At 40.1% G+C, this 25,595-nt stretch overlaps 1 protein-coding gene and 1 pseudogene across 4 annotated transcripts in view; one reads left to right on the top strand and one right to left on the bottom strand.

The window, feature by feature from the left end:
* The window catches only part of LOC123953751, a 52,041-nt pseudogene extending 51,694 nt beyond the window's left edge, over positions 1 to 347 (bottom strand).
* Positions 348 to 999: 652 nt separating this feature from the next.
* FNBP1L (formin binding protein 1 like) overlaps positions 1,000 to 25,595 on the top strand; it is a 110,915-nt gene continuing 86,319 nt past the window's right edge. For 2 of the 4 annotated variants that reach the window (XM_046004582.1, XM_046004573.1), the window contains exon 1: positions 1,005 to 1,197. In XM_046004582.1, the coding sequence (XP_045860538.1) occupies positions 1,174 to 1,197 (24 nt within the window). In that variant the 5' untranslated portion in view covers positions 1,005 to 1,173. Of the gene's footprint in view, positions 1,198 to 25,595 lie in introns of all 4 variants that reach the window. The other 2 variants (XM_046004600.1, XM_046004591.1) reach the window with 2 other exon arrangements.

Here is a 25,595-nt window from a genome sequence, read left to right as displayed (position 1 = left end):
GTTTACGAGACCAGCAATTAATGCTAAAGCATATGTTAGGAGCTGCTAAGTGTATCTGGCATCTAATAGTACCCGCCAAACTGGCTGATTGCAGTTAATGATTGCTCAGAAAGACCGGGAAATTAACTCCACATAGGAAAAAGGAAATGGTGGACCTGCCTCCAAGAGTCCCATATTCCGAGTGAGAGGTCCCTGACGTTCCAAGAGGCTCTTTGCACTACCGTAGAGGAATCTGGTTCCCGTTCAGCCCCCACAGACGAGGTGCCCATTCCTCCGCGGGGACAACCCACCGCTGGGGCAAGCTCGGTTCTTTGCTGCAGGTGACAGCTCGCCTGGCATTGGTCCATGTCGTTCATCTCTTGTTATGGAAACATTCCAAAATGAATGCTGAAAAGATCTGCCTCTTACGATTTCCTGACAGAACTTATAAAATTGCAATGTTTTATTAAAAATAGAATCGGGGCACGTTGCTTTCACATTTGACGTTCAACCTCTACACATTTTGGTGATTCCCAAGATCACCTTACCAATCAAGACTTAAATAAAAAAACAAACCACAGATGTCCGACTACGTAAACCCAAGGATTTGTAGGAGGCATCTATGTCAGGATTTCTCCCAGGTGGAGGGCGCAAGAGGCAGGAAGGGAGGGAGGGTGACTGGAGTTGCCTCTTCTAAGGGGTCTCAGGGTAGAGAAAGGTGGTGGGCGTCTCCCTTCTCTCCCTTCCACGTTGGAGACAAATGCGAGTGGCCGACGGCGGTGGAATTGTCCGAGTCCCAAGGGGCAGGCGGGAAGAGACCTATCCCGAGAACCAGCAAAGTGGAAGACCCTTCCGCGAGGGGATTCACCCGCAGAGGCCGGGCGAGAGCGGGTCCGCCACGATCCCAGGGTGCACCGCGCCCCGCCCCCTCCCCTCTCCGCGTCCCGCCTCCCCTCGGCCCAGGCCCCCTCCCTGCCGGCTCCGGGAGGCGGGGACGCGGCGTCGGTGGCGGCTTCTCCAGTCGCGTCTTTCTCACTCACTGGGGAACCCGGCGGTGGCGGCACCTTCGGAGGCAGAGCGGCGGAGCTGCGAGCCCGTCGGCCAGCCAGTGGGAGGTCGAACAGACTAAGGGCATATCCGACAGACGGACGGTCAGCGAGCCGCCAGACGGCCCGAGTCGCCTCAAGTTCCGCCATGAGCTGGGGCACAGAGCTGTGGGTGAGTCCGGGTGAGGGGCGCCCCGCGCGGACTCCGGCCCGCAAGGGGCGCGGGCTTGGCAGGCACCGCTGACCGTCGGCGCCCAGAGCCCTTTGGGCCATCCCCGCCCCTGGCGCTAGCGGAGGGCGGGGGTTCCTCTCTTCTTTGTGTGCAGACCCCTCGTCCCTCTCGGCCGGGGTTGAGTGGCTGCTGGTCTGCGCTCCCGCCTCTGCCGCTGCGGCGGGGCTGAGGGCAGAGCCTTGGACGACGGGTGGAGCGTCCCGAGGGCTCCCGCGTCCGCCGCCACCCTCTCCCTTTCCCTGTCTCTCCTCGGTCTTCACTTTCCGGACGCCTGGCTGGTTGCCGGGCGGCGCTCCTCTCCCTTTGTATCTCTCCGCTCCGAGGAGGGGAGGGGGTCCATTGTCCCGAAGTAGCGCAGTTCCCGGGCGGGGAGGGCCCTGCGGCGGCCAGCTCCTGCAAGGGTCCCCGGGGCGAGGGCGTCGCCGGGCCAGGACAGCGCGGGGAGCCTCGAGGCGCCGCCCACCGCCCTCGCCCCAGGTAGGGGGAGCGGGGCGGCTTTGTTTCGAGCCCGGCCTCCGGCCAGCCAGGCCCGGCCCACAAACCCATTTTCCTCTCGCTGTCTGTGTGCCCCGAACCCGCGCGTGGCTTTGGGGACTCCGGCTGGGCTAACCCCGGCTGCTACCTTGGGCTGGGGGTGGGGTGGAGGTTTGCTTTTGGAATCTAAATTAAACTGATGGGTCGACGGGGAAGCCAATTTTGCCAAAAGGAGCGTAGGGCTTACCGATCCCTTTACTTCCCCTTCCGCTGTTCTTTATTTTCACTCTTTCCCCCCGTTTTCTTTCTTTTCTCCTCGCCTTTCTTGGGCGCTGAAGGTTTCAGACAATGCCCAGTGTCTGGCCAAGGTGCGGGTGGACTGTAATAGGTCGGAGAATTCGCTCGCGATGCAGCTTCGCAAGGGTGGAGGTGTGGAGGGCAGTGATTTCTCAGGTGCAGCCGAGGGACCCGGGGTGTGGGGGCGCTGTCCTGAGAGCTGCATGGTTTCAGCCACTCCCCTTTTTATCCCACCTGTGCACATTTTCCGTGCCTTTTGTTAACGAGGGTCTGGTGAACCCAGAGAAAGGGGAGAAAGAACTTCCTGGTCTCGACAGGAGCCTGTAGGATGCGAATGAAGGTAGATTGGTTAATTGAAGGGCAGATGTTTTCTTCGATTATTTTTCCCCTCTTACACGCTGGGAATCTTAGAACTGAAAGGGACTTGGAGTTCATCTAGTAGAACACTTAGCCAGCCCAGGAATCTCCTGCAACGTTCACAAGTGTTTGCCCAGTCTGTAAACACACTACTCAAGAGAAAATAACTCAGACACTCGCTTCTTAGATAGCATTAATTGTTCTTACATTAGAGAGGATTATATAGTAAATGAATTATGTAAAATTTAACCCTTTAACTTTAGATTCTCAGGCATTATTGGTCTTTTCCCTTTGATTTTGTACATTTTGTAATTGATTATAGTGCGTCATCAATTAAAATAGATATAGTTTTTTCATTTTTATAATTAGAAAATTTTTATTTTTACATACTTTTAAATGATACATTTCAGAGGAAGCAAAAATGTATTCAGAATTTTTTTTAAAGTACACATAGGAAGAGTAGAGTAATATTTAGATTTAACTTTTAAATTTAAGAAGCACTTTCTATCATACTACAGAAAAACAGTTTTAAGGAGAAACAGTATTTTACTGAAGATTAAAATGCGATTTTTAAAAGTTTTTTTAAGTTATAATTTAAGAATATAATGCACTCAGAAGTGATTAGCAGTCCTCCACCGTCTCCCGTAATTTAGTTACTTTCAGCATTTGAATAGTTTCTCAGCAATTTGGAAAGGTAAACTGTAGAATAGATGGGAATTTCTGGTAACTAAAAATTGTTTTGTATCCTTTGGAAATTATGAAAAAAGATTTTTTTTTTAATATTTTTATTTATTTGACAGAGAGAAATCACAACTAGGCAGAGAGGCAGGCAGAGAGAGAGGAGGAAGCAGGCTCCCCGCGGAGCAGAGAGCCCCATGTGGGGCTCGATCCCAGGACCCTGGGACCATGACCTGAGCTGAAGGCAGAGGCTTTAACCCACTGAGCCACCCAGGCGCCCCTGAAAAAAGATTTTAAATTAAGTTTTCTCTTAAAATTTAATGCACCATGTTTTAACAAGTTTTTAGTGGTTTTTGGATTTGAGGGAAATATTTGTTAGAAACTAAATGATAGAGGATCAACTAGTATCATCTGATGCTTACACCTTAAATAAATAGAAGTTGGTGTAAAGGGCTATTGTTAGGACCAGAAGAGACCTTAGAAAATTTTGACTGGACTTCCTCTTTTTACTCTTCGGTTTTGAATAAGGATATTGTGCTTCCAGTGGATTGTAACAAACACCTATACTGTGCTCTTGTCATTGAGGAATTTGAGGTTGGGAGAGTTCTCTTGAAATTCTGAATTTAGAAACCAGTTCTAATTATTTCATGTTTAGGATTAGGTTACTATCCCATAGGTTTAATTATAGGGAACATGTTGTTACGAAAATATGATGAATGCAGTTATGCACTGAAACTTAAGTTTTTTTCTTATATTCTTTGGAGTTTCATTGATATTTTAATGCTTCTTAAGTCTTATGTTAACTTTGAGAATAAAGTAATAAAATAGAGAACCACTTTATACTGACTCTGGGGGAGAACTAATAGTGATAGACTAATGGGTTATGTCAGACTTTGTTGTGTGTGGTTGTGAGGGGATACGAATTAACTGGTACTAGGTTTATGCTCTGGTTTAAGGTACTTCAGGTGTTCCAAATGAGCGTTTAAACATTGAATATATGCTAGAGACTTCTGGGTTCTGTGTCCTGGGTAATATCAAACAAAGAAATGACAGTGTCTTTGTTTCTTCAGGGTGCAATGTAATTAATTATAAGATAGCATCTTAAGTGTTGTTTATTGTGTTGATTTTTTAAATTATCACAGGAAGAATGGTTGGCTCAAAAAGAGGCCAAATATGAATCAATGATTTCACAAATCAGATTTTATAATTATTAGCCCCTTTTACAAGGGAGAAAATTAGAGTTGGAGAAGTTCTGTGTTCAGTCAATAAGTTTTATTTATTAGGAGATACTTTTATGATGGTTTGAGGAGTCAAATTTTGCCAGAAAAAAAAAATCCGTGTATGGATTGTAAGTGTGTATATAGATAAGAAAAAAATATGGCTGAGCACATTAAATGCATATCATGATTTATTCAGAAATTTGCTCCCCAAGGGAAGTGAGGTGACTCTTCGGGAAGCTAGAAGGTGGCTTCCAATATCTGACTTAATTTGTTGGGTCTTTATTTTTTTAAATTTTATTTATTTATTTGGCAGAGAAGGACACAGCAAGAGAGGGAACAGAAGCAGGGGGAGTGGGAGAGGGAGAAGCAGGCTTCCCACAGAGCAGGGAGCCAGATGCTGGGCTTGATCCCTGGACTCTGGGATCATGACCTGAGTTGAAGGCTGAGGCTTAATGACTGAGCCACCCAGGCGCCTCATTTTGTTGGGTCTTATAAACCTTTCTTATGCCTTAGTTTCCTGATCTATGTGCTTTTTGGCCCTTAGTTTTAAGAGTATGTAATTTAAAAGCCATTGTTATTTTCTTTAAATTATTAGTTAAATGCATTTGACAAAACTTATGCTCTTTTTTAAAAAGATTTTATTTATTTATTTAAGAGAGTATAAGTGAGAAAAAGAGTATAAACAGGGAGAGGGGCAGAAAGAGAAGCAGACTCCCTGCTGAGCGGGAAGCCTTACTCAGGGTTTGATCCTGGGCCTATAGTCTGGTGATTTGAGCCGAAGGCAGATGCTCCACTGACAGAGCCACCCTAGGACCCTGCTCTTGCTCTTTTGGATGATAGATTCATTGGATACCCCCAGTCTTAACCCTTAATGCTTCTTTATCTTTGTCCTTATAGCATTTATTTAATATCTGTACTGGGGGCGCCTGGGTGGCTCCTTGGGTTAAAGCCTCTGCCTTCGCCTCAGGTCATGATCTCAGGGTCCTGGGATCGAGCCCCGTATTGGGCTCTCTGCTTGGCGTGGAGTCTGCTTCCTCCTCTCTCTCCCTGCCTCTCTGCCTACTTATGATCTCTGTCAAATAAATAAATAAAATCTTAAAAAAAAAAATCTGTGTTGTAAGTGTACCAGACTTAAGAGTCTTGGAGTATAGAACTGGATTAATCTCTTTGTTTTCACTGACTAAAACAATGCCTGTAGGTGATCATGTATGTTTTGCCCAATTGAATTAATAGTTCATTACTTATAATATTGATTACTGATTAAAAAGTGCATCCTGGAAGAAGTCTTTATGGTTCTGAAGGCCTTTGTAGGTGATGATAGATTAAGTCGTCTAAATAACAGTTCGAGAATGTCCAAATAAGTTGAAACCAAGATTATGAAGTTAAGGTTTACTCTTTGGTTCAAAAACTTTTACAGCTGGGGAAAAACTGACCTAAAGGGAGTTCTTTGACTTTACCTGACTTACAGCTCTGTGATTTGACTACAAAAATAGCTGATGAAATGTTAGACCACATTAATAGATTTGTCTAGAAAACAGCAGTGTAGTTCCATGGCAGTCCATTGTGGTTAGACTGTTTCTGTAATATTGACTTGAGCATTACTTCCCGTTTTTTTTAGAAAATCTGTGCCCCCGTGTGGAGGAGTTTGACAATGAAAACTCCTTTTTCATTAATGTTAATGGTATTGCTTTTTTCAAAGGCCATGAAATTGCTGTAAGAATTTAAATTAAACAGTAAAGTAACTATTGAGCGTCTGTTATGGGGAAGCACTGTGAATGTATGGTGAAACTTATGAAGGTTTATAATATCAGTCCTGCTGTGAGGAAACAGAGTCGTTTTAAGGAGATACTCTTTCCTAACTCCAAAATACTTCTCTGTGTTGGCATCACTGTCCAGAATGTCTTCTGTTGATCAGTTCCTCTGCCCCCCCCTTTTTTCCAGAGTACACATTCTGGATAGTATCTTTCTTACGGGACTACCACTTTATGTTATAGTTATTTCTTGCACATTCAAACCTTTGGAAAATTGTCATGGTATAAGTGTTATATTCCATTTTGTTGATAGAAATTGTTGTGTTCAACATTGTATTACAGCCCTTGTTCTTAGTTAAGGAGGCTGAGAATTCATGAAGACACCTGTTTATGGGGCACCTGGGTGGCTTAGTCATTAAGCGTCTGCCTTCGGCTCAGGTCATGATCCCAGGGTCCTGGGATGGAGCCCCACATCAGGCTCCCTGCTCAGCAGGGAGCCTGCTTCTCCCTCTCCCACTGCCCCCGCCTGTGTTCCCTCTCTCACTGTGTCTCTCTCTGTCAAATAAATAATAAATTTAAAAAGTCCTTTAAAAAAAAAAAAAAAGACAGGGCGTCTGGGTGGTTCAGTGGTTTAAGCCGCTGCCTTCGGTCAGGTCATGATCTCAGGGTCCTGGGATCGAGTCCCACATCGGGCTCGCTGCTCGGCAGGGAGCCTGCTTCCCTCTCACTCTCTCTGCCTGCCTCTCTGCCTACTTGTGATCTTTCTCTGTCAAATAAATAAATAAAATCTTAAAAAAAAAAAAAAGACACCTATTTATGCCACCATTTTATCCTGATTATATTAAGGTGGAAGCTGGAGAATGGCCTTTGACCTCTGGATTGGCTGCTTCCTTAAACCACTCAGTTCCACTCCCCTTCCCTGCCTTTACTTTGGAACAGTTACACTCTTTCTCCTCCCCCTGTCTATAAATGTGAGTTTGGCTGGACACTTAAAAACCTATTTTACCAGGGTGCCTGGGTAGCTCAATTGGTTGATCATCTGCCTTGGCTTAGGTTCTGGTCCTGGGAACAGGCCACATGTGGGGGCTCCTTGCTCAGCGGGGAGTCTGCTTCTCTCTCTTCCTCTTCTTCCCCCCTACCATCCTCATTCTCTCAAATAAATGAATAAAATCTTTTAAAAACAAATCTGTTTTACCTACTTTTTCCTATAAATGAGCCTCTGTTTGCAGGCAGAAAATAAGAGAATGGTAATTTATAACTATGGCACGTACAAGTGCTGTCTTATTTATTAGTCTTCAGTCTTTAAACATTTTTAGCTCAGCAAAAAACAAAAATTCTGTTTTGGGGAACATAGTTATACCTACAGTGTATTAAAAACTAGTGGGAAAAGATTATATAAAGATACTGTTTTATAGGAAACAAAAGCTATTCCATGTATTAGTCCAAGCTATGTATATCAGTTATAACAAAAAGACACTTGGCATGGGCTTTGGAATAAGGAAGGTTTTGCATATACGTGCCTAAGTTCCTAGAGGGCAGAGATCGTGTCTTATTCATTGCTTACTCATTGTCTGATTCATAGCTGTATTTTCCCTGTCAGCACACTGCCTGGCATAGAGCCTGATGCTACTCAGATCTTTAGTAAACGTTTGTTGGATTGACCTGAGTGTAGTGGTTAGGTTTGGCTTGAAATTGAGTATACAAGATGGCTGAAAGTAGTGATGCAGGGTAGATTGGGACCAGGTTAAGAGGCTGATTTGGCTGAGTGTTTGATTTACATTCATGAACAGAAGAGAGAGAGGGAGGTGTTATTTATTTATTAGCAGATAATAAACTTGATTTTTAGACCATTTAAAAATCCACCGAGGGAAGTTATATTTGTGTTAGTAGAAGGAATTATTTCTTCTTTCTGAATGGTTTGGCAGCAGAAGGAAGAATCCCCTTGGGTAATAAAAGATGAAAGTTTATTGATTTTATCACCTCTGCAAGAATATTTGAAGGGTGTTTGTTCTTTTAACAGTGTGTTATTGGTCCTGATACCAGCTGTATTTTTTAAATATATGTTATTTCTGCAGTTTGTTTATAATGTTTTCCCTTCTCTCCCTTATCTATGAGTTAATATTTTTACTTCTGTATCAGTTTAGTTCCATTGCTTTTTCTCAGGCTGAGAGGTGTTCATTGGTAAATGTAGTAAGTTTTGATCCTACCACTTTTGCTCTGAAATAGCCTCATGTGCTGATTTATGCACTGATTTTCTCATATAATAAAGATATTTTGGAATATTTTGAGGTATCACCTTTAATTGGTGGTAGAATGGTAGATGCTTTAAAATTGCAAATTGTGCTTAAAAATCTGATGATATAGTTAATTTTAATATTGTCACCTGTGCTTTTAAGCATTTTCCTTTTTTTTTGTTTTGTTTTGTTTTTTTTTTTGTAGCATTTTCCTTTTTTCCTATAATTTGTATTCTGTGATTACTTTTACATGATTTTTATTGACTAGTTCTTTAAAACCACCTTTTTTACACCATAGGGAGCTGCTGTAAGGCATTGTAAGCTGATACCTGATTGCTTTTTGTAATGTAGGATTCAGCATTTAGAATTTGTATAGAGCCCAAGAGAAAGAAATCTAGAGTACTAAGAATAAAAGTTTTTGTAAAATGTTCCTATTGAATCCAGATTAGTTATTAAAAGGGGGGGCTTAGGAACCATTTTTCCTTAAATTCTTATTAGAAAACTAATAATCAGACTTTCATAGTGCCTCATTTGTTATAGTTTGAAAAAATATAAATGTTTATATAGAGTCAGATTTTCCTGTTTTTCCCACACCATTCTTTTGTTTCCAGAGTAGAAGTCATCTGTTTTTGTTCCTGCTGTATCCTTGCTGTATACCTAATTTGTACAAAGGGAATGGGCATATAATAGGCACTGAAATACTTGTTAAATGAGGAAATCAATGAATTGCTATAACTCATCAGATTATGTTTTGAATACTAAGGGTATTTAGGCGTTTTCCCCCAGCATGTATATTTCTTACATCTTTGTTTAACTTTAGGGATCCTTGTTTGTTTTTACTTGAACTCCTGACTCTGAGATCGAGTGGATGCTCTACTGACTAAGCCAGCCAGGTGTCCCTTTACGGATCGTTTTTATGATCTGGAAGTACAACTGATTGTACTTATTCATATGAAATTTTTCTCTTTTAGGTTTGGAATTCTCATTTCCTTGGTTGGGAACAAATGATTATTTTTTAGTGATAGCATATCTCATGACCCTTTGGATTCAAAAGTTTTTTTAATTACTAGAGAGAGAGCGCGTGCATGGGCGCACACACAAGTAAGAGGCAGGGAGCAGGGACCCTGAGGTGGGCCTCCTTCCCAGGACCCTGATATCATGCCGGTAGCTAAAGGCAGACACTTGACTGACTGACAGCTACCCAGGCGCCCTGACCCTTTGATTCTGAAAATGAGAACAGTTAACATTCTCTTGGTCATGTAAGGATAATGTAAATTGTCTGAGACTTAATGAATAGGGAAAACATAAAAGATTGGCTTTTGGTGAGTACAAGTGCTGATTCTGAGAGATTCTCGATGAATGTTAGTGGTGATTAGTTTTTTTTCCATTAAAAATATAAAAATCAAAATTATTGAAACAGCTATGGTATTTTTTCTTAAAGATTTTATTTATTTATTTGACAGAGAGAGGGAGAGTACAAGCAGGGGGAGGGGCAGAGGGAGAGGGAGAAGCAGAGCAGGGAGCCCAATGCAGGACTTGATCCCAGGACCCAGGAATCATTACTGGAGCCGAAGGCAGCTGCCCAACCAACTGAGCCACCCAGGCAACCTGAAATAGCTATGGTATTTTAAATAGCTTTTGAATAAATACATACTAGGGGCACCTGGGTGGCTCAGTGGGTTAAGCCTCTGCCTTTGGCTCAGGTCATGATGTCAGGGTCCTGGGATAGAGCCCCGCATTGGGCTCTCTGCTCAGCAGAGAGCCTGCTTTCCTCTCTCTCTCTCTCTCTCTGCCTGCCTCTCTGCCTGCTGGTGATCTCTCTGTGTCAAATAAATAAATAAAATCTTTAAAAAATAAAAATAAAAAAATACAGACTTTTTTTTTTTTTTAAGATTTTATTTATTTATTCGCCAGAGAGAGAGATCACAAGTAGGCAGAGAGGCAGGCAGAGAGAGAGGAGGAAGCAGGCCTCCCGAGGAGCAGAGAACCCGATGCGGGGCTGGATCCCAGGACCCTGAGATCATGACCTGAGCCGAAGGCAGCGGCTTAATCCACTGAGCCACCCAGGCGCCCCTACAGACTAACTTTTGAATCAGTTTTCTAGACTTAGATCATGAACTAAATTAACATCTTTAGTACTGTTTGCTGAGGCTGAATATAATCAACATTTGTTAACTTTTCGAATCTGAAGATGACCTTCTTTTACCTCATTTTTTAAAAGTTTCATTCAGATATAACATTCATACATTAAAGTGTACAAATCTTACATGTACAAAATTGTTGTTTTTTTTTTTTTTTAAATGAACACACTCACGTAATTGCCCCTAAGATCAGGATACAGAAGTTTCCTTCCTGCCATTTTAAGTAAATATCTGTCCAAAAGTAACCACTATTCTGACTTGTGTTGCCTTTGATTACTTTTGTAGGTTTTTTAAACTTCACATGAGTATATATTCATGCAGTATATATTCTTTTTCATCTGTCTTCTTGCATTTAACATGTGTGTGGGAATCATCCTTTATGGCTAGTTTGTGGTGTTCTATGTTATGTGTAGGATTTATGTTTTCTTCCATGTCTCTGGGGTCATTCCTAGTCTGGGACCATCTTAAAACAAAATCAGGGCTAGAAATTCCTTTGTGTGGTTGTTGAGCTTTAGTTTCTGCCCCCATATCTTGTGCTGTGTTATCAAAACAAAGATCCTGATTTTCAGGATTGGCAAACATCCTCAGGTCAAATGTAGCTTATATGTTTTTCTCCCCCGCCTTTTTGAGTTCTCATTTTTTGCTTGTGACTTTAATTCGTTGTTATCCTGACTTGTCTCTTGAGGCTTTACTTTTTTTTTTTTTTTTTTTAATTACAAGTAGGCGGAGAGGCAGGCAGAGAGAGAGAGAGGAGGAAGCAGGCTCCCTGCTAAGCAGAGAGCCCGATGTGGGGCTCCATCCCAGGACCCTGGATCATGACCTGAGCCGAAGGCTGAGGCTTTAACCCACTGAGCCACCCAGGCGCCCCTGCTTTACATTTTTGAAATATATTTTTATCCATATTGTAAAGTTGTTAATCCAGTAGAATAGTGATAGGTGATCCAAAAAAGTTAGTCTGCTACTATTGGAAACTGAAAATTGTTACATTGAATTTTTAATCATTTTGCTATTGTGTTTTTAGTTTCTAAGAGCTGTTCTTTGTTGTTGTTGTTTTTTCAGTGTACTTTTTCCCCTTTTTTTCTTTTTTAAAGTAATTTCCATGCCCAGTGTGTATCCCAGTGTGGAGTTTGAACTCATGACCCTGAGATCAAGAGTTAAGCTGAAGTCAAGAGTTGGATGCTTAACTGACTGAGCCACCCAGGAGCCTCTATTTTCTGAATGTACTTTTTTTTTTTTTCACTGCCCCCTTTTTTTTCTGAATGTACTTTTAACAAAGCATCCTCTACTTACCTTCTCTTAGTTCTTTGTGAATACCAAAAATAGTTTTTTTGTTTGTTTGTTTTATTGTGTTTTCTTATCCCTGCATAATATTTGTAGCCTCTGAGTTGCCTTTTTCCCCTTTTTGCTAGTTTTGGTTCTTGTTTTTCATGTTAGAGACTTTCCTTAAATATTTTGTGATCCCAGGATCCTGGAAAGATGTCTCTCAAGATTAGGGCATACTGAGTTCTGATATGCCCTACCTATTAAGTTTAGGGTTTGGGCTGTTTGAAGTTTTTGATCCCTTTAAGGGTTTTTGCCTAGTAGATCCCCCTGGCATTGTTCATATCTTCTACCTCCTTTGCAGTCCTATTGTGAAAGCTCAGAAGGTATCTTTCTTTTGAAGTCACACTTATCATTGGTGTTTATGGTGCTAGGGGCCACAACTTGATTTTTTTTTAACAGGTGCTTAAATATTTTATTTGTTTTATACAACAAGATAGCCTTGTATCTTGTAACCCAAGCCAGTGACTTAAGCAGTCACTGGCTTGGTTAGCACTTTCAGGACTGTTTTGGACTTTCCCTCAGTTGAAGATTGCAGCTTCAAAAAATCATGTCTGTATTTAATGCCAAAAAAAAAAAGGGAGGGGGTAAGTAAGAAAAAGAAAGAGGAACAACATTAAATATCTGCCTCTTTGTCAGGAAGACAAAAGCTTTTCCAGTTTCTACAACAAACTTCCCCTTAGGTCTCACTGTCCAAAACTGGGCACATTGCCACCTGAACAAAAGTAGTGTTTTATTAGAAAGGAAAAAGTGGAATAAGTATAAAGTGTCCCAAAGTACAGAATTTATGGTGTCTGTCCCCCGTGAATTAATGATTGCTTTGTAGAGGCAAACACACACATACATATTTATTTATTTATGGATATTTGAATAATAGCAAGGGAGTTAAGAAAAAGCAGTAATAGAAGTGTTGAAGCAGGTATTTTAGAGTTGAGGTCTTTCAGAGTCTAATATGGCCCACTGTCATTTTAAGAGCTTGGTGGTGAAGGGCTTTTGCCTCTCACCTGGAGTTTATAGCCCACCTTTTGTTTGCCATACCCTACCCTGGCGACATCACCTGCCAGAATACATGGGTGTTTTGCATAATGGTCAGAATTGATGGTCCTGGCATGTTGAAGTTTACCTAACCTCAGGCTGAGTGAAGGAAGGCACTGCCAGGACTGAGGAAGGGGTATACTGAAATAGAAGTCCAGAAGTTTATTTTGTGAGGAGAAAGTTTTCCTGGATGTTGCAAACAGTAAAGATCTCCTGTAATGACCCAGGTCTCTTAGTCATGTAGATATAATACCAAGCTATTAAATTGACTCCAGGAAATAAGAGACCATCAGCCTGGTGTTACCAGCACTTGCTTTTCTTTTCTTTAAATTGTTACATTAGAATGATACATTTCTTACAAAAAATGGATATTAGTATATTATTGTTAACTAAAATCCATAGTTTATTCAGATTTCCTTAGTTTTTACCTAATGTCTTTCTGTTCCACATTACATTTAATTGTCATGTTTCCTTAGGCACTTCTTGTCTGCCATTTTTTTCAGACTTGTAGTTGACCTTGAGAATTTAGAAGGGTATTGGTCAGATGTATTTCAGGGTGTTTCTCTGCTGGAATTTGATGTTTTTATATGTGATCAGACTGGGGTTATGGGTTTTGGGGAGGATGATCGTGTGCCATTTTCATCACATCATTTCAAAGGTACGTATCAATAGGATTTATTTCAGTTGATAGTGATTTTGCTCACTTGGCTGAAGTAGTGTTTGTTGGATTTCTTCACTGTAAAGTTATTTTTCCCCCTCTTTCTATACTGTATTCTTTGGGAGGAAGTCACTGTTGTAGTCCACACTTAAAGAAAAGGGAGTTACGCTCCCTAATTTATGGTTGGAGTAGCTGCATAATTTATTTGGAATTCTTCTGCATGGAAAATTTTATCTTTTCCCCATTTATTAATTTACTCATTTGTTTATAGCAGTATGGATTCAAGGATATAATCCAATGCTACTTCATTTATTTTGCTGAGATTGTTCCAGCTTTGGCCATTGGGAGCATTTTCAGTTGGCTGCTGTGTCCCTGTAATACCTCTCCACCACTAAGGACTTTTTAAAAAAAAGATTTATTTTTTTATTTATTAGAGAGAGATCGTGCATGCGTGCGTGCGGGCTAGCAGGGAGGAATAGAAGGAGAGGGAAATAGGGGAAGCAGACTCCCCACTTACAGGGAGCTGGAAATGAGGTTTGATCCCATGAGACTTGATCCTAGGACCTGAGATCATGATCTGAGCTGAAACCAAGAGTTGGATGCTCAACCAACTGAGCCACCCTGACACCCCAATAAGGATTTTTTTTTTTAAGATTTTATTTATTTATTTGGCAGACAGAGATCACAAGTAGACAGAGAGGCAGGCAGAGAGAGGAGGAAGCAGCCTCTCAGCAGAGCAGAGAGCCCGATGCGGGGCTCGATCCCAGAACCGTGGGATCATGACCCGAGCCGAAGACAGAGGCTTAACCCACTGAGCCACCCAGGCACCCCAGAATCAGGATTTTTTTAAAGAACAACTTTACTTCTTTAGACTATAAGATGGTCCAGGCTTTTCTTGCGTATTTTCTGTCCCAGTCCTAGAACCAACCATTTCTCCAAAGAGCTCTGGTTCCTGATACAGGTGGTAGATGTGGTTGTTACTGCAATTTTATTCTTTTATTCTCTCTCAGCTGATAATACAAAGAAATATATATGTATATACTAAGCTCTGTAGGTGCACTGTAGCTCTAAATATTTCTGTAATAATCTGTGTCTACATTAAATATTTAATGATATCTCTAACACCAGTCCATTTGTATATGTATTCATCTAGCCCCTTCTTGCTTTTCTGTAAATTCCCACTTGGTGGCCAAAGGGAGTTGTCCCATCCATTTGCTTAATTGTTCTTTTCAGTATAGATGTAGTGTAGCAATATCAGTTATTAACATGTAGCCCTCTGCAGAACAACTTTATCAACTAGTGTATAGTACTTATATGCAGTTCCTTTTCCCTCTGGTTCTGTGGACTCCAAATTTTCAAAGTTACTTAGGTCAGCACCATTTATTCCCTCCATTCCCTTCAGTGAACTTGTTAGTTGTTTTTTTTGTTTTTGTTTTTGTTTTTTTTAATCTCAGTCTGCATTCTTTCTTGGGATCCTTTGACTTTCTCAATGATTTTTTTTTTAAAAATTGCATAGATAGGGGCACCTGGGTTGGTCACTTGGTTAGGCGTCCATCTCTTGATTTCAGCTCAGGTCATGATCTCAGCGTCGTGAGAGCAAGCCCCATGTGGGGCTCCAGGCTGGACACGGAGCCTGCTTAAGATTCTCTCTCTCCCTTTCCCCTTGCCCCCACTGTACTCCTCTCCCACCCTGCTCATAGTCCCTCTCTCTCAAAAAAAAATAAAAAATTTAAAAAAAAGTCACATAGACTAAGGCTCATTCCTTATGCTGTGAAGTTCTGTAGGCTTTGACAAAGGTATAATGTTAGGTATCCAAAAATCCCAAGATGATAAATAATAGTTTCACTTTTTAAAAATCCTCTGCGGCCTATCTCACCCTTGTGAGGATAGCTACTATGAAAACAACAGAAAAAAACAAGTGTTGGTGAGGCTAGGAAGAACTTAGAACCCTGTGCACTATATAGGTGGGAATGTAAAATGGTGCAGCTACTGTGAAAAACAGTATGGTGGTTTCTCAAAAATTAACTATGGAATTACCATGTAATCCAGCAGTTCCATTTCTGAGTATTTGCCAAAAGAATTGAAAGCAGGGTCTTTATTGTTTGTGTGTTTATTTTAATAAAGTAAGCTCTACAAAGTGGGGCTTGAACTCCGTGACACTGGGATCACAAGTCACATGCTCTATCTACTGAGTGAATCAGGTGGTCGGAAAGCAGAGTCTTGAGAGAGATTTGTATACCCACGTGTACAGCATTATTCACAGTAGCTGGAGGGTAGCAGTCCATGTATTAATCAACAGATAAATGGATAAGCAAAATAATGGTGTATAGTTACAGTGGAATGTTATTAAGCTTTAAAAAAGAAAGAAATGCTGACATAGGCTGCAAAAATGGATGAACCTTGAGGACATTATAGTAAATGAAATAAGCCACAAAAAACCATTACTGTTTGATTCCACTTGCATGAGGTACCTCGAGTATTCACATTCATAGAGACAGAACATAGGATGGTGGTTGCTGGGGCAGAGGGGAGGAGGGAATGAGCAGTTATTGTTTAATGGGTGTTGTTTTAGTTTTGAAGATGAAAAGAATGCTGATGGATGGTGGTAATGGTTGCACAACAACATGAATGTACTTAACACTGAATTGTACAGTTAAAAATGATTAAGATGGTAAATTTTATCTTATATTTTTATTTTCCTCCATATATATATACATCTTTATCCATATCCCCTGTATATCCATATCCCCTGTGCTGTTACCTGTTTATCCCTCCCTATCCAACTACTGATTTTTTTTTTTTCTTAAATGGGCTTCTTTTTAAATTAGCAGTTTTAGGTTCACAGCCAAGTAGAGCATAAGGTAGAGATTTCCCATGTGTCTTCTGCCCCCAGGTATGCATAGCTTCCCCCATTATCAGCATTTTTCACCACAGTGGTACATATGCCACAATTGATGGACCTACATTGACAGATTATTATTACCCAAATCCATAGTTTACGTTAGGGTTTAGTATTGATACTGTACATTCTATGGTTTTAGGCAAATGTGTAATGACATAGCCACCATTCTGATATGATAAACAGTAGTTTCACTGCTCTAAAAATCCTTTGTGCTCCACCTATTAGTTCTCCCTCCTTTCTAACCTCTGACTACTGATCTTTCTTTGGACTTTTCATCAACCTTAAAGCCAGTACCCATTAGGAGTAACTTTCTTTCTTGCCCCCAACCTCAGTTTTAGGAAACCATTAATCTTCTCTCTTTTGCTACTCATTTGCTTATTCTGGACAATTCATGTAGATGGAGTCATACAATATGTGGTCATTTGTAACTGGAACTTTTCGATAAGCATTATGTTTTCAAGGCTTATGTATGTTATAGAGTATATCATTAAAATTCATCTTTTTCATTACTCTGTAATATTCCATTGCTTGTATGTACCACATTTTATTAACCTCCTCATCAGTGTATGGACATTTGGGTTGTTTCTGCTTTTGGCTCTTAAGAATAATGTTGCTATAAATATTTGTGGATAAGTTTTTGTGTAGACAGTTTTTATTTCTCTTGGGCATATAATTTGTGGAATTGCTGGGTTATTTGGTAACTCCGTGTTTAACTGTTAGAGGAGCTCCCAAACTGTTTTTGCATTTTACATACCCATCAGCAAAACAGGAGGATTCTGATTTCTTCACATCCTTGTCAGAGCTTGGTATCATCTGACTTTTTGATTATAGCTATCATAGTGGGTATGAAGTGATACCTCATTGCGATTTTGATGTGCATTTACTTTATTGACAGATGATGTTGAGCATCTTTTCATGTGCATTTATATATCTTTGGAGAAATGTCTTTTAGCTTCAGTTCTTTTTTTTAAAGATTTTATTTATTTATTTGTCAGAGAGAGAGAGAGCGAGTGAGCACAGGCAGAGTGACAGGCAGAGGCTGAGGGAGAAGCAGGATCCCTGCCAAGCAAGGAGTCCTATGTGGGGCTCGATCCCAGGATGCTGGGATCATGACCTGAGCCGAAGGCAGCCGCTTAACCAACTGAGCCACCCAGGCGTCCCTTAGCTTCAGTTCTTAATGTTCACCTTAATTTGCTGTGGTAGTATGTTATTAGTAAAATATAAGTAAAAACCAGTATTGATGGCTATAATACTATATTGAGAAAAAAAGAAATTTAATTGCAGTGCTAAGATGGTACTGTGTTTATATTTGATGTTTCTCATTGAACTTGTCAGCCACTCTTTCATACAGAGAGATGTTTGATTTTGGCATTTAGTTTGAGAAACTTAAAATCCAAGTGTAAGTGTTAGCTATGCTCTCTTTTTGGTTTAAGAAACCTTTCAGTTAAGTGGCACTCTATTTGGAAGCACTTGTTATTGTCAAGTAGAGACTTTATGTTGTTTCATCTCAGTAGTTTCAGCTATGAATGGCTAAGAAAGGTGGGGTCTAGGAGATACTTAAAAATAATGAAAACTTCTGTATAATTCATACATGACCTTTTGAATTTTGAATTTTACTACAGAATTTATAACTTTGCTTTGCAGATCTATTCTAAGAATAATGGGAATATTTTATTTTTTATTTTTTTAGAATTTTTTTAGGGATGAAAGTTAACATGCTGCAGTATTTATTTACTTTTATTTTACTTATTCTGTTGTAAATAGAATGTTAGTTAACTGAAGTCACATTTTTGTTTTTCTTAGTATTTTGACTATGTTATCTAGGTTGAGTACCTAGGTATGTGGTTTTTGTTTTTGTGTTTTTCCTTTTTTCTTTTCCTCTATCCTGATTGTTTCTTGGCTAGGTAAAATGTATATCTCTTTCTGTATTCCACTTCTGATAGTCCAAAGGATATTGTTTATTTTGTGGATTTCATACCCTTGAACAACATGGCTCCTTTCTAGTTTCACTCAGCTTTTGACTATTTGGCCAGTTTGCCCTGGAAATTCTGATGCATTAAGTTGTGGGGATGTTGGTTAGTCAGCCACCTGGAGTTTTATAAAACTTTGCTGGTGATTGTGGCTCTTACCTCTGGCTGAGAAACATTGTTGTTTATTAGCAGACCTTAAAACTAACTGGGTGACCATTAGAATCATCTGGGAAATTTAAAGGCAGTAATAACAAAACAAACTCCCAAGCTATGCTCTAACGTCCATGATCAGAATCTGAAATATTTTTCTCCATTAAAAGCAACCAGAGTTCCCTGGAGAAATAACTAATTCCAGGGCTGGGGCAGGGAGAGTACAAGATGAGCCTGAACTTTCTTGTTCTACAGGTAAGGAAGCGCTCAAAGAATGGTGAGGACATGTCAACAGATAGCCGCTTAAAGGGGCTTCCACTGGCCAAACAGTTTAATTAAGCATCAAAATAAATAATGATGTTATGAATGATAATCCATGGAATAAAATAGGAACCCATGAGTTCATACGACAAAAATAAATAAATGAATAAATTGCAAATTTGATGAAAAAGATAATTCCATCGTTTCACAGTTAATCACAAAGGCAAAAGGAATGCTTTACACTGGAGAGGCTTGGTAGTTACCACCACTTTAATCTAGTGATGAGTTAGCATCACCAGTAATGGGACTAATTAAAGTCATGTGCCACCTGACTGAAGTCAGTGAGGAGACTGCATCATTTCCTGCCAGAGATGCTTAATCTGAATAATGGGGAAAGATCAAGCAAACTTGGAATTGATGGTCATTATACAAAATAACTGGCTTGAAACCTTCAAAAATGTCAAAGGCATTAACGATAAGGAAAGACTAAGGAACTGTTACAGATTGAAGGACACTAAAGAAACATGACCGTATTGGCACATATCATTCTAGACCTGGTCTAGATTTAAAGGACATTGTTGGACCAATTGAAAAAACTTGAATGCAAGGTCTGAGAATTAGATAGCAATATTACATCATTGTTAATTTTCTGATTTTGATGGTTATATTTTCATGTAGGAGAATTTCCATGTTTGTAGAAAATACATAGTAAAGAATTTGGGGGTAAGAAAAGTAAATGGGAGGTGTGAGAAGTAGAAACAGCAAGTACACAAACAACTCTCTGTGGAGGAATTTGCTAAGAAAGGAAATAAAGTGGGACTAGGTGGGGAAATGGAGTAACGGACTTTCTTGTTTTGTTTTTGTTTTTTTACACGGGTGATATTAATGGGATGTATGTTTATGATGAATAGGAAAGATCTAGAGAATTGGGGAATTGATAATGTGGAAGAGGTTACAATTTCAGAGTGTACTGGAGTAAGAAATGGCGTGGGGTCAGTGCCCAAATGAAGGAATTGATTTTAGGACCAGGGACCAAAAGAGCAGAGAAGAAGGTAGAGCACAGACTGATAGTTTAATAATGTGAAGATGAAGTAATTATAGATTGCTTCAATTTTCCTAGTGAAAATAGAATCCAAATTTGTAGTTGAGAATGAGGGAAGATGGCACTGGAGGTTTCATGAGCAAGAGGAAGTAGCAAGTTGCAAAGAGTAGGAGAGTAGACAGACCAGGAAAATGAAGTGGGATTAAAGGGCAGCCCTGGAGGCCCTCCTGAGTTTTGTGGTCAAAAATTTCAAAGTGAGACCAAGTAATATGGATGGCTGTTTTTCTCCAGCTCTGTTCAGTTGACTCAATACAGGCCTGCGGAGGAGCTAGACAACTGTATGTAATCGGGGTTGAGTTTTATCAGAACTACAACAAAACAAGAGAAGGGCAAAGGAGTTGAGGATGCTTGCAACGACGGAATGATTATTGTGATAGACCAAATGAGACTACTTAACACTGACCCTCTCCCCCTTGATGTTTTATCAGAAATGGGTACTTAACTTTACATTGGCTTGCTTCTTACATCTAACTAAGACTTACGAAAAGAGGCAAGTTGGGTTCTCTCCAGCAGTAACTAACTGACTTCCTCCACAGTGCTAACTGTATTAAGATTATTCATTTAGTACTTTGCAGAATGTTTGGAAGTCCAAAGAGTTCAGTTAAAATACTGAGTAAATTTTAAAGATTTTACTGGCTTTTTCCAACAGTTCATGAGTCAGGCAGGATCCAGCCTAGCAGTTAGAAAGGATCTCCGAGTTGCTGTACAAAATGAGAGTTTTATAGGCAGAAGGGAGCAGAAACAAGGAAGTTACACTAGTCAAAATAGCATATTGGTTATTGCAAGGTTACTTTCCTTTAGGGGATAACAGGGGTCTCTCAGGCAGATTATCTAACTAATGCTGATCAGGTGATTCCTGATTGACCAGTTTAAGATTTCATTTCTGGGAGAGCCAAAACTGTAATTAAGTCTCAGTTTGGTTATGTGGGACTTAGCATAAACAAATCCATTTTGAGCTGGTTGTCTTGTTTTAAACATCCCTTGTTGCCTTTATCCTGAGGCAGAAACATTAAATGGTATATCTCTGGATATGTTAAAATTTTGAAATTGTTGAATTCTCAGATTGTGTTTCCTTGTACTAAAAAGGTTTGTCATGGAGATCAAACATCTCCCTTACTACTGGTTTTCAATATTTAATGCACATTTCCAATTCCAGGTTTTGGCTGCTGTCATCTTCTCTTTAACATCTGACCCAGAGTCTCATCACCCCCATTTTCCTTTCTTTAAAGTTTAACTTAAAGCTCTCTTGGCTTGGTCTCATTTATGTGTGTTTTAAACCTGTAAAGGCTCATAAGGGGGACACCCTGCTTCTCTCATGTGCCCTTTGTACCTAGGTCACTTCAGAGCATTCCTGTTCCCTTATGTAGTTTTCAGATAATTTCTGGGGTTCCAATCTTAAGATTACCAGTGTATCTTCTAGAAGGAGCATAGACTAGGTTTCTCAAACTTAGCTGTATTGACATTTGGGCAATTTTTTGTTGAGGTAGAGTAGGAGCTGTCCTCTGTACCATAAGAGGTTTAACAGCATCCCTGGCCTCTACCCACAAGATACAAGTAGCAATCCCCATTCCCTCTTCTCACCATTGGGACATCCAAAAAGGTCTCCTGGGACTCCTGAGTAGTTCAGTAGGTTAAGTGTAAGACTGTTGATACCAACTCAGGTCTTGATCTCAGGGTCATGAGTTTAAGGCCTGCTTTGGGCTCCATGCTGGGTGTGGAGCCTACTTAAACAGAAATGTCTCTAGACATTCTCAAATGTCCGTTGGGTGGGGCGGGGTCAAAATTAACCCCACCTGCAAATGTCCCCTGGGTGGGGAGGGGTCAAAATTGACTTCAGCTGGGAACCATATAGTGGACTGTTGAACGTTTTTCCTTCCTTCGTTCGTTCGTTCCTTCCTTCCTTCCAAGTACACTCCATGCCCAGCATGGAGCCCACTGTGGGGCTTGAACACGACCCTGAGATTGAGACCTGAGCTGATAGTCAAGAGTCCGACGCTTAACAGACTGAACCACCCAGGTACTCTGTATGTTGAACTTTTAGTAAAGATTGTGAATCTACCTTCAAGTCTGACATACATACAACCTGTATGTAGTAATTTAGATTTTCAGAAATAGTTGGATATGAGTGTAAGTTGTGTCAATATTAAATCATTTTAAGCGAACTGGTTGAAGGTATCTTTAATGTGATAGTAGGACGTTGATAGATTTTTACTGAGCTGAAATAAATGAAAACAGCTTATTCTCAAAGCTGCTAGTGAGTTCTCCTTAAAGCAATTAATTTGTCCATTTAGTTTTTGTAATTGAAGTTCTTCAAAGAAATTGCATATACAGGAACGCCTGCTTGGCTCAGTTGGTTAAGTGTCTGCCTTCCACCCAACTCATCCCAAGTCCTGGGATGAGTCCTGAATTAGGCTCCTTCATCAGCAGGGAGCCTGTTTCTCCCTCTGTCTGCCACTCCCCCTGCTTGTGTTCGTTCTCTCTGACAATGAATAAAATAAAATCTTTAAAAAAAAAAAAAACAAGAAAAGGATCCAAATTACTAAAAAAAAAGGAAAGAAATTGCACATACATACACATGTATAATGACGGAGCAATAGTCTTTCTTAATGACCCTGAATGCATCTTTTGTGTTGGGTGGAAAGCCATTGGATGGATCAGCATCCAGTATTAACTGATACTTGCTATTAAGAGATAAAGTTTCTACATAGTCTTTGTATTTAGTTTTTATAGCGTTTATATTATACCTTGACATTAGCAAGAATAAAAATAAGAGTAGAAAAATGTAACTCAGGGGCACGGGTGGCTCAGTGGGTTAAAGCCTCTGCTTTCGGCTCAGGTCATGATCCCAGGTCCTGGCTCTGCCCAGAAGGGCGCCTGCTTCCCCCTCTCTCTCTGCCTGCCTCTCTGCCTACTTGTGATCTCTGTTTGTCAAATAAATAAATAAAATCTTTAAAAAAAAAAAAAGAAAAATTTAACTCAGTTTGGAATTTGACTAATATAAACTGAAATACTAGCCGATAAAGAAACCATCCTATTTTTTACAGAACCATTATTTTTTTAAAAAAATTTATAGTCACAAAATAAGATCACTGAATGATCTAATCTATAATCTATATTTAATCCCAAGGAAGGACAGTCAGTCCAGTTTCTCAAAACTTTATGCCATAGATGACAACTCATAGCTCCTTTAAAAAGTTAAAAGTCCAGGGGTGCCTGGGTGGCTCAGTGGGTTAAAGCCTCTGCCTTCCGCTCAGGTCATGATCCCAGGGTCCTGGGATCTAGCTCCGAATCAGAATCAGGCTCTCTGCTGGGGGGGTGGGGGGCTGCTTCTCCCTCTCTCTCTGCCCACTTGTGACCTCTTTCTGTCGAATAAATGAATAGCATCTTAAAAAAAATAAATAAAAAGTTAAAAGTCCAAAGATTCTCAGGTCCGTTGAGGACTTGCCTTTTAGCATATCCAAAAAAACGCTTAACAGGTGTTCAGGGCTGTGTTGGCTTGCTTTGCCCACTATTAGTCTCATCTAGTAGCATGTTAAAATTGTCTTAAAGTTGGAGCACATGCCACCTTTTAACAAAACAAAACAGAGTTTGCTTAAAATAAGATCAGGAGTTTTGATACATTGTTTGATACAACGTCATTGTTATATCATTGTGTATGTGATAACTTCATGAAAATTAAAATAATATCCTTATTCAGTTAAAAAGAAGTCAAAAGGTGGGGTGCCTGGGTGGCTCAGTTAGTTAAGTGTCCGACTCATTTTCTGCTCAGGTCATGATCTCAGGGTTGTGAGGTGGAGCCCTGTGTTGCATCTGGCTCTTGGCTCAGCGGGGAGTCTGCTTCCCCTTTCTCTCCCTCTTCCCCACCCCCTGGTTTGCATATTCTCTCTCTGTCTCTCTCTCAAATAAATAAATAAATAAATAAATATTAAGAATAAAAAGAGAAGTCAGAAAAGTCTGTAAAACTGGAGTCAGTACTTGTTCCAAATTAGTCAAAGCAGCATATGAAACACTTACCAATTATGTTTTACACATACTCAATTACTTTCAATAAAAACCCTATGTAAGGTAGGTAGTATTCCCTACTTTACATAAGGAAAATGAGGCACAGAGACTGTGTAGTTTGATCAGTGTGCAAGAGCCAGGAAGAGGTGGGATTGGGACTCAAATCCCACCTACAGGATCTGTAGTCTGTCTGTAGACTGGCTACAGGATCTGAATTCTAGACTGCTCTGCTATTCTGTGTCCTACACATACTGGCTATGGTCTGGCTACAGGATGGTCTGGCTACAGGATCTGAATTCTAGACTGCTTTACTTTTCTGTGTCCTACACATACTGCGGGTGGCAAATGTTCATTCTTGGATTCATTTTCATCTGCCAACCAGGTCTCCCAAAATGAATTGGTATATACTGAACAAAATGCACATTAATATAGAAAACAGTTGAAGAAAAATGTTTGAAAAGCAAACCTGGTGTAAAAACTTAATGTTAACTGTGTTGCAGAGTCAAAAATTAGGGTCTTACAAAATTATAAATAATTTTGTTCTTTTCTGCAACTCTTGGTAACTGAGAAAGATCTCTGTATTATTTACTTTTGTTGTGAATGTTTTTTACACAAGGAAAAGGTCCTTGTTCTGAACTCATGAGTGTGATGTATTAAACCTGTTACCCTATCCTGTTTTAAATTGTGTACATTTCCCAGAATCTTGAAACCTTTTCCAAGTGTGGAAGAAAAATAGTTTAAAAAAATGTTTTAAAGTAAAAATTGATTTAGTGCATATATAGTGAATATTTCCTATGTATGAACACTGTGTCAAACACTTTCTTAGTTAATCCTTAGGGAGCTTAAAATCACAGAGCTTAAAGCAAATGACATTTTCCAAACTTGGGATTTGCTGAGATGGTAGCTCTAAGTGACAATACTAAATGCCATGTCCCAGTGAAAAGCCTATATTTTTGCTTTAGTTTCTTCCTGGTTATTTTGTCTGTGTTGAGAGTACTTTAATCCCACTGGAGAACCATGGCCCTACTACCCTTCCCTAGTTCCTGCCAACACTCTAGCTCCTGGCACACTACTGTTTTTAGTACACCTCACCCACTGAGGTAAGATTGATGTATTCTTCTTCATACATCTGCGATATAAACATAACAACTCCAAGCAGGACTTCCACTGATTTTCCAAAGGATTTCTTCTTGGTGCTTTTGTTCCTCGCGTCAACTGGATTGGACATAACTGTTAAGAACTGCCTAACTTATACTTGTTTATAAGGCTGGCTCAGTTGGTGGAGCATGTGTCCCTTGACCTTGGGGTTGTAGGTTTGAGTCCCAAGGTATTGAGGTTACCTAAAAATACAGTCTTTTAAAAATATTTTTTACTTATGGGGTGCCTGGGTGGCTCAGTGGATTAAAGCCTCTGCCTTCAGCTCAGGTCATGATTCCAGGGTCCTGGGATCGAGTCCTGCATCAGGCTCTCTGCTCAACAGGGAGCCTGTTTCCTCTCTCTGCCTGCCTCTCTGCCTACTTGTGATCTCTGTCAAATAAATAAATAAAATCTTAAAAGAAAAAAAGAATGTTAAAAAAATTTTTTTTTACTTAGCACACAGTGCAATATTGGTTTTCTGGAGTAAAGATAAAATCTTGAAAAAAATTGTATTTATTTATATATAATTTGGACGAATGTTCCCAAACCTAACTGTATATCAAAATTCCTGGGAACCTAACTCCAGATATTGATTCAGTAGTTCTGGGGTTGAGTCCTAGCAGTCATTATTTTTAAAACTCCTGAGGTG

Source organism: Meles meles, chromosome 1 (genome assembly GCF_922984935.1).
Source record: "Meles meles chromosome 1, mMelMel3.1 paternal haplotype, whole genome shotgun sequence".
Classification (NCBI taxonomy): domain Eukaryota; kingdom Metazoa; phylum Chordata; class Mammalia; order Carnivora; family Mustelidae; genus Meles; species Meles meles.
This window is presented reverse-complemented; position numbering and strand designations above follow the sequence as displayed.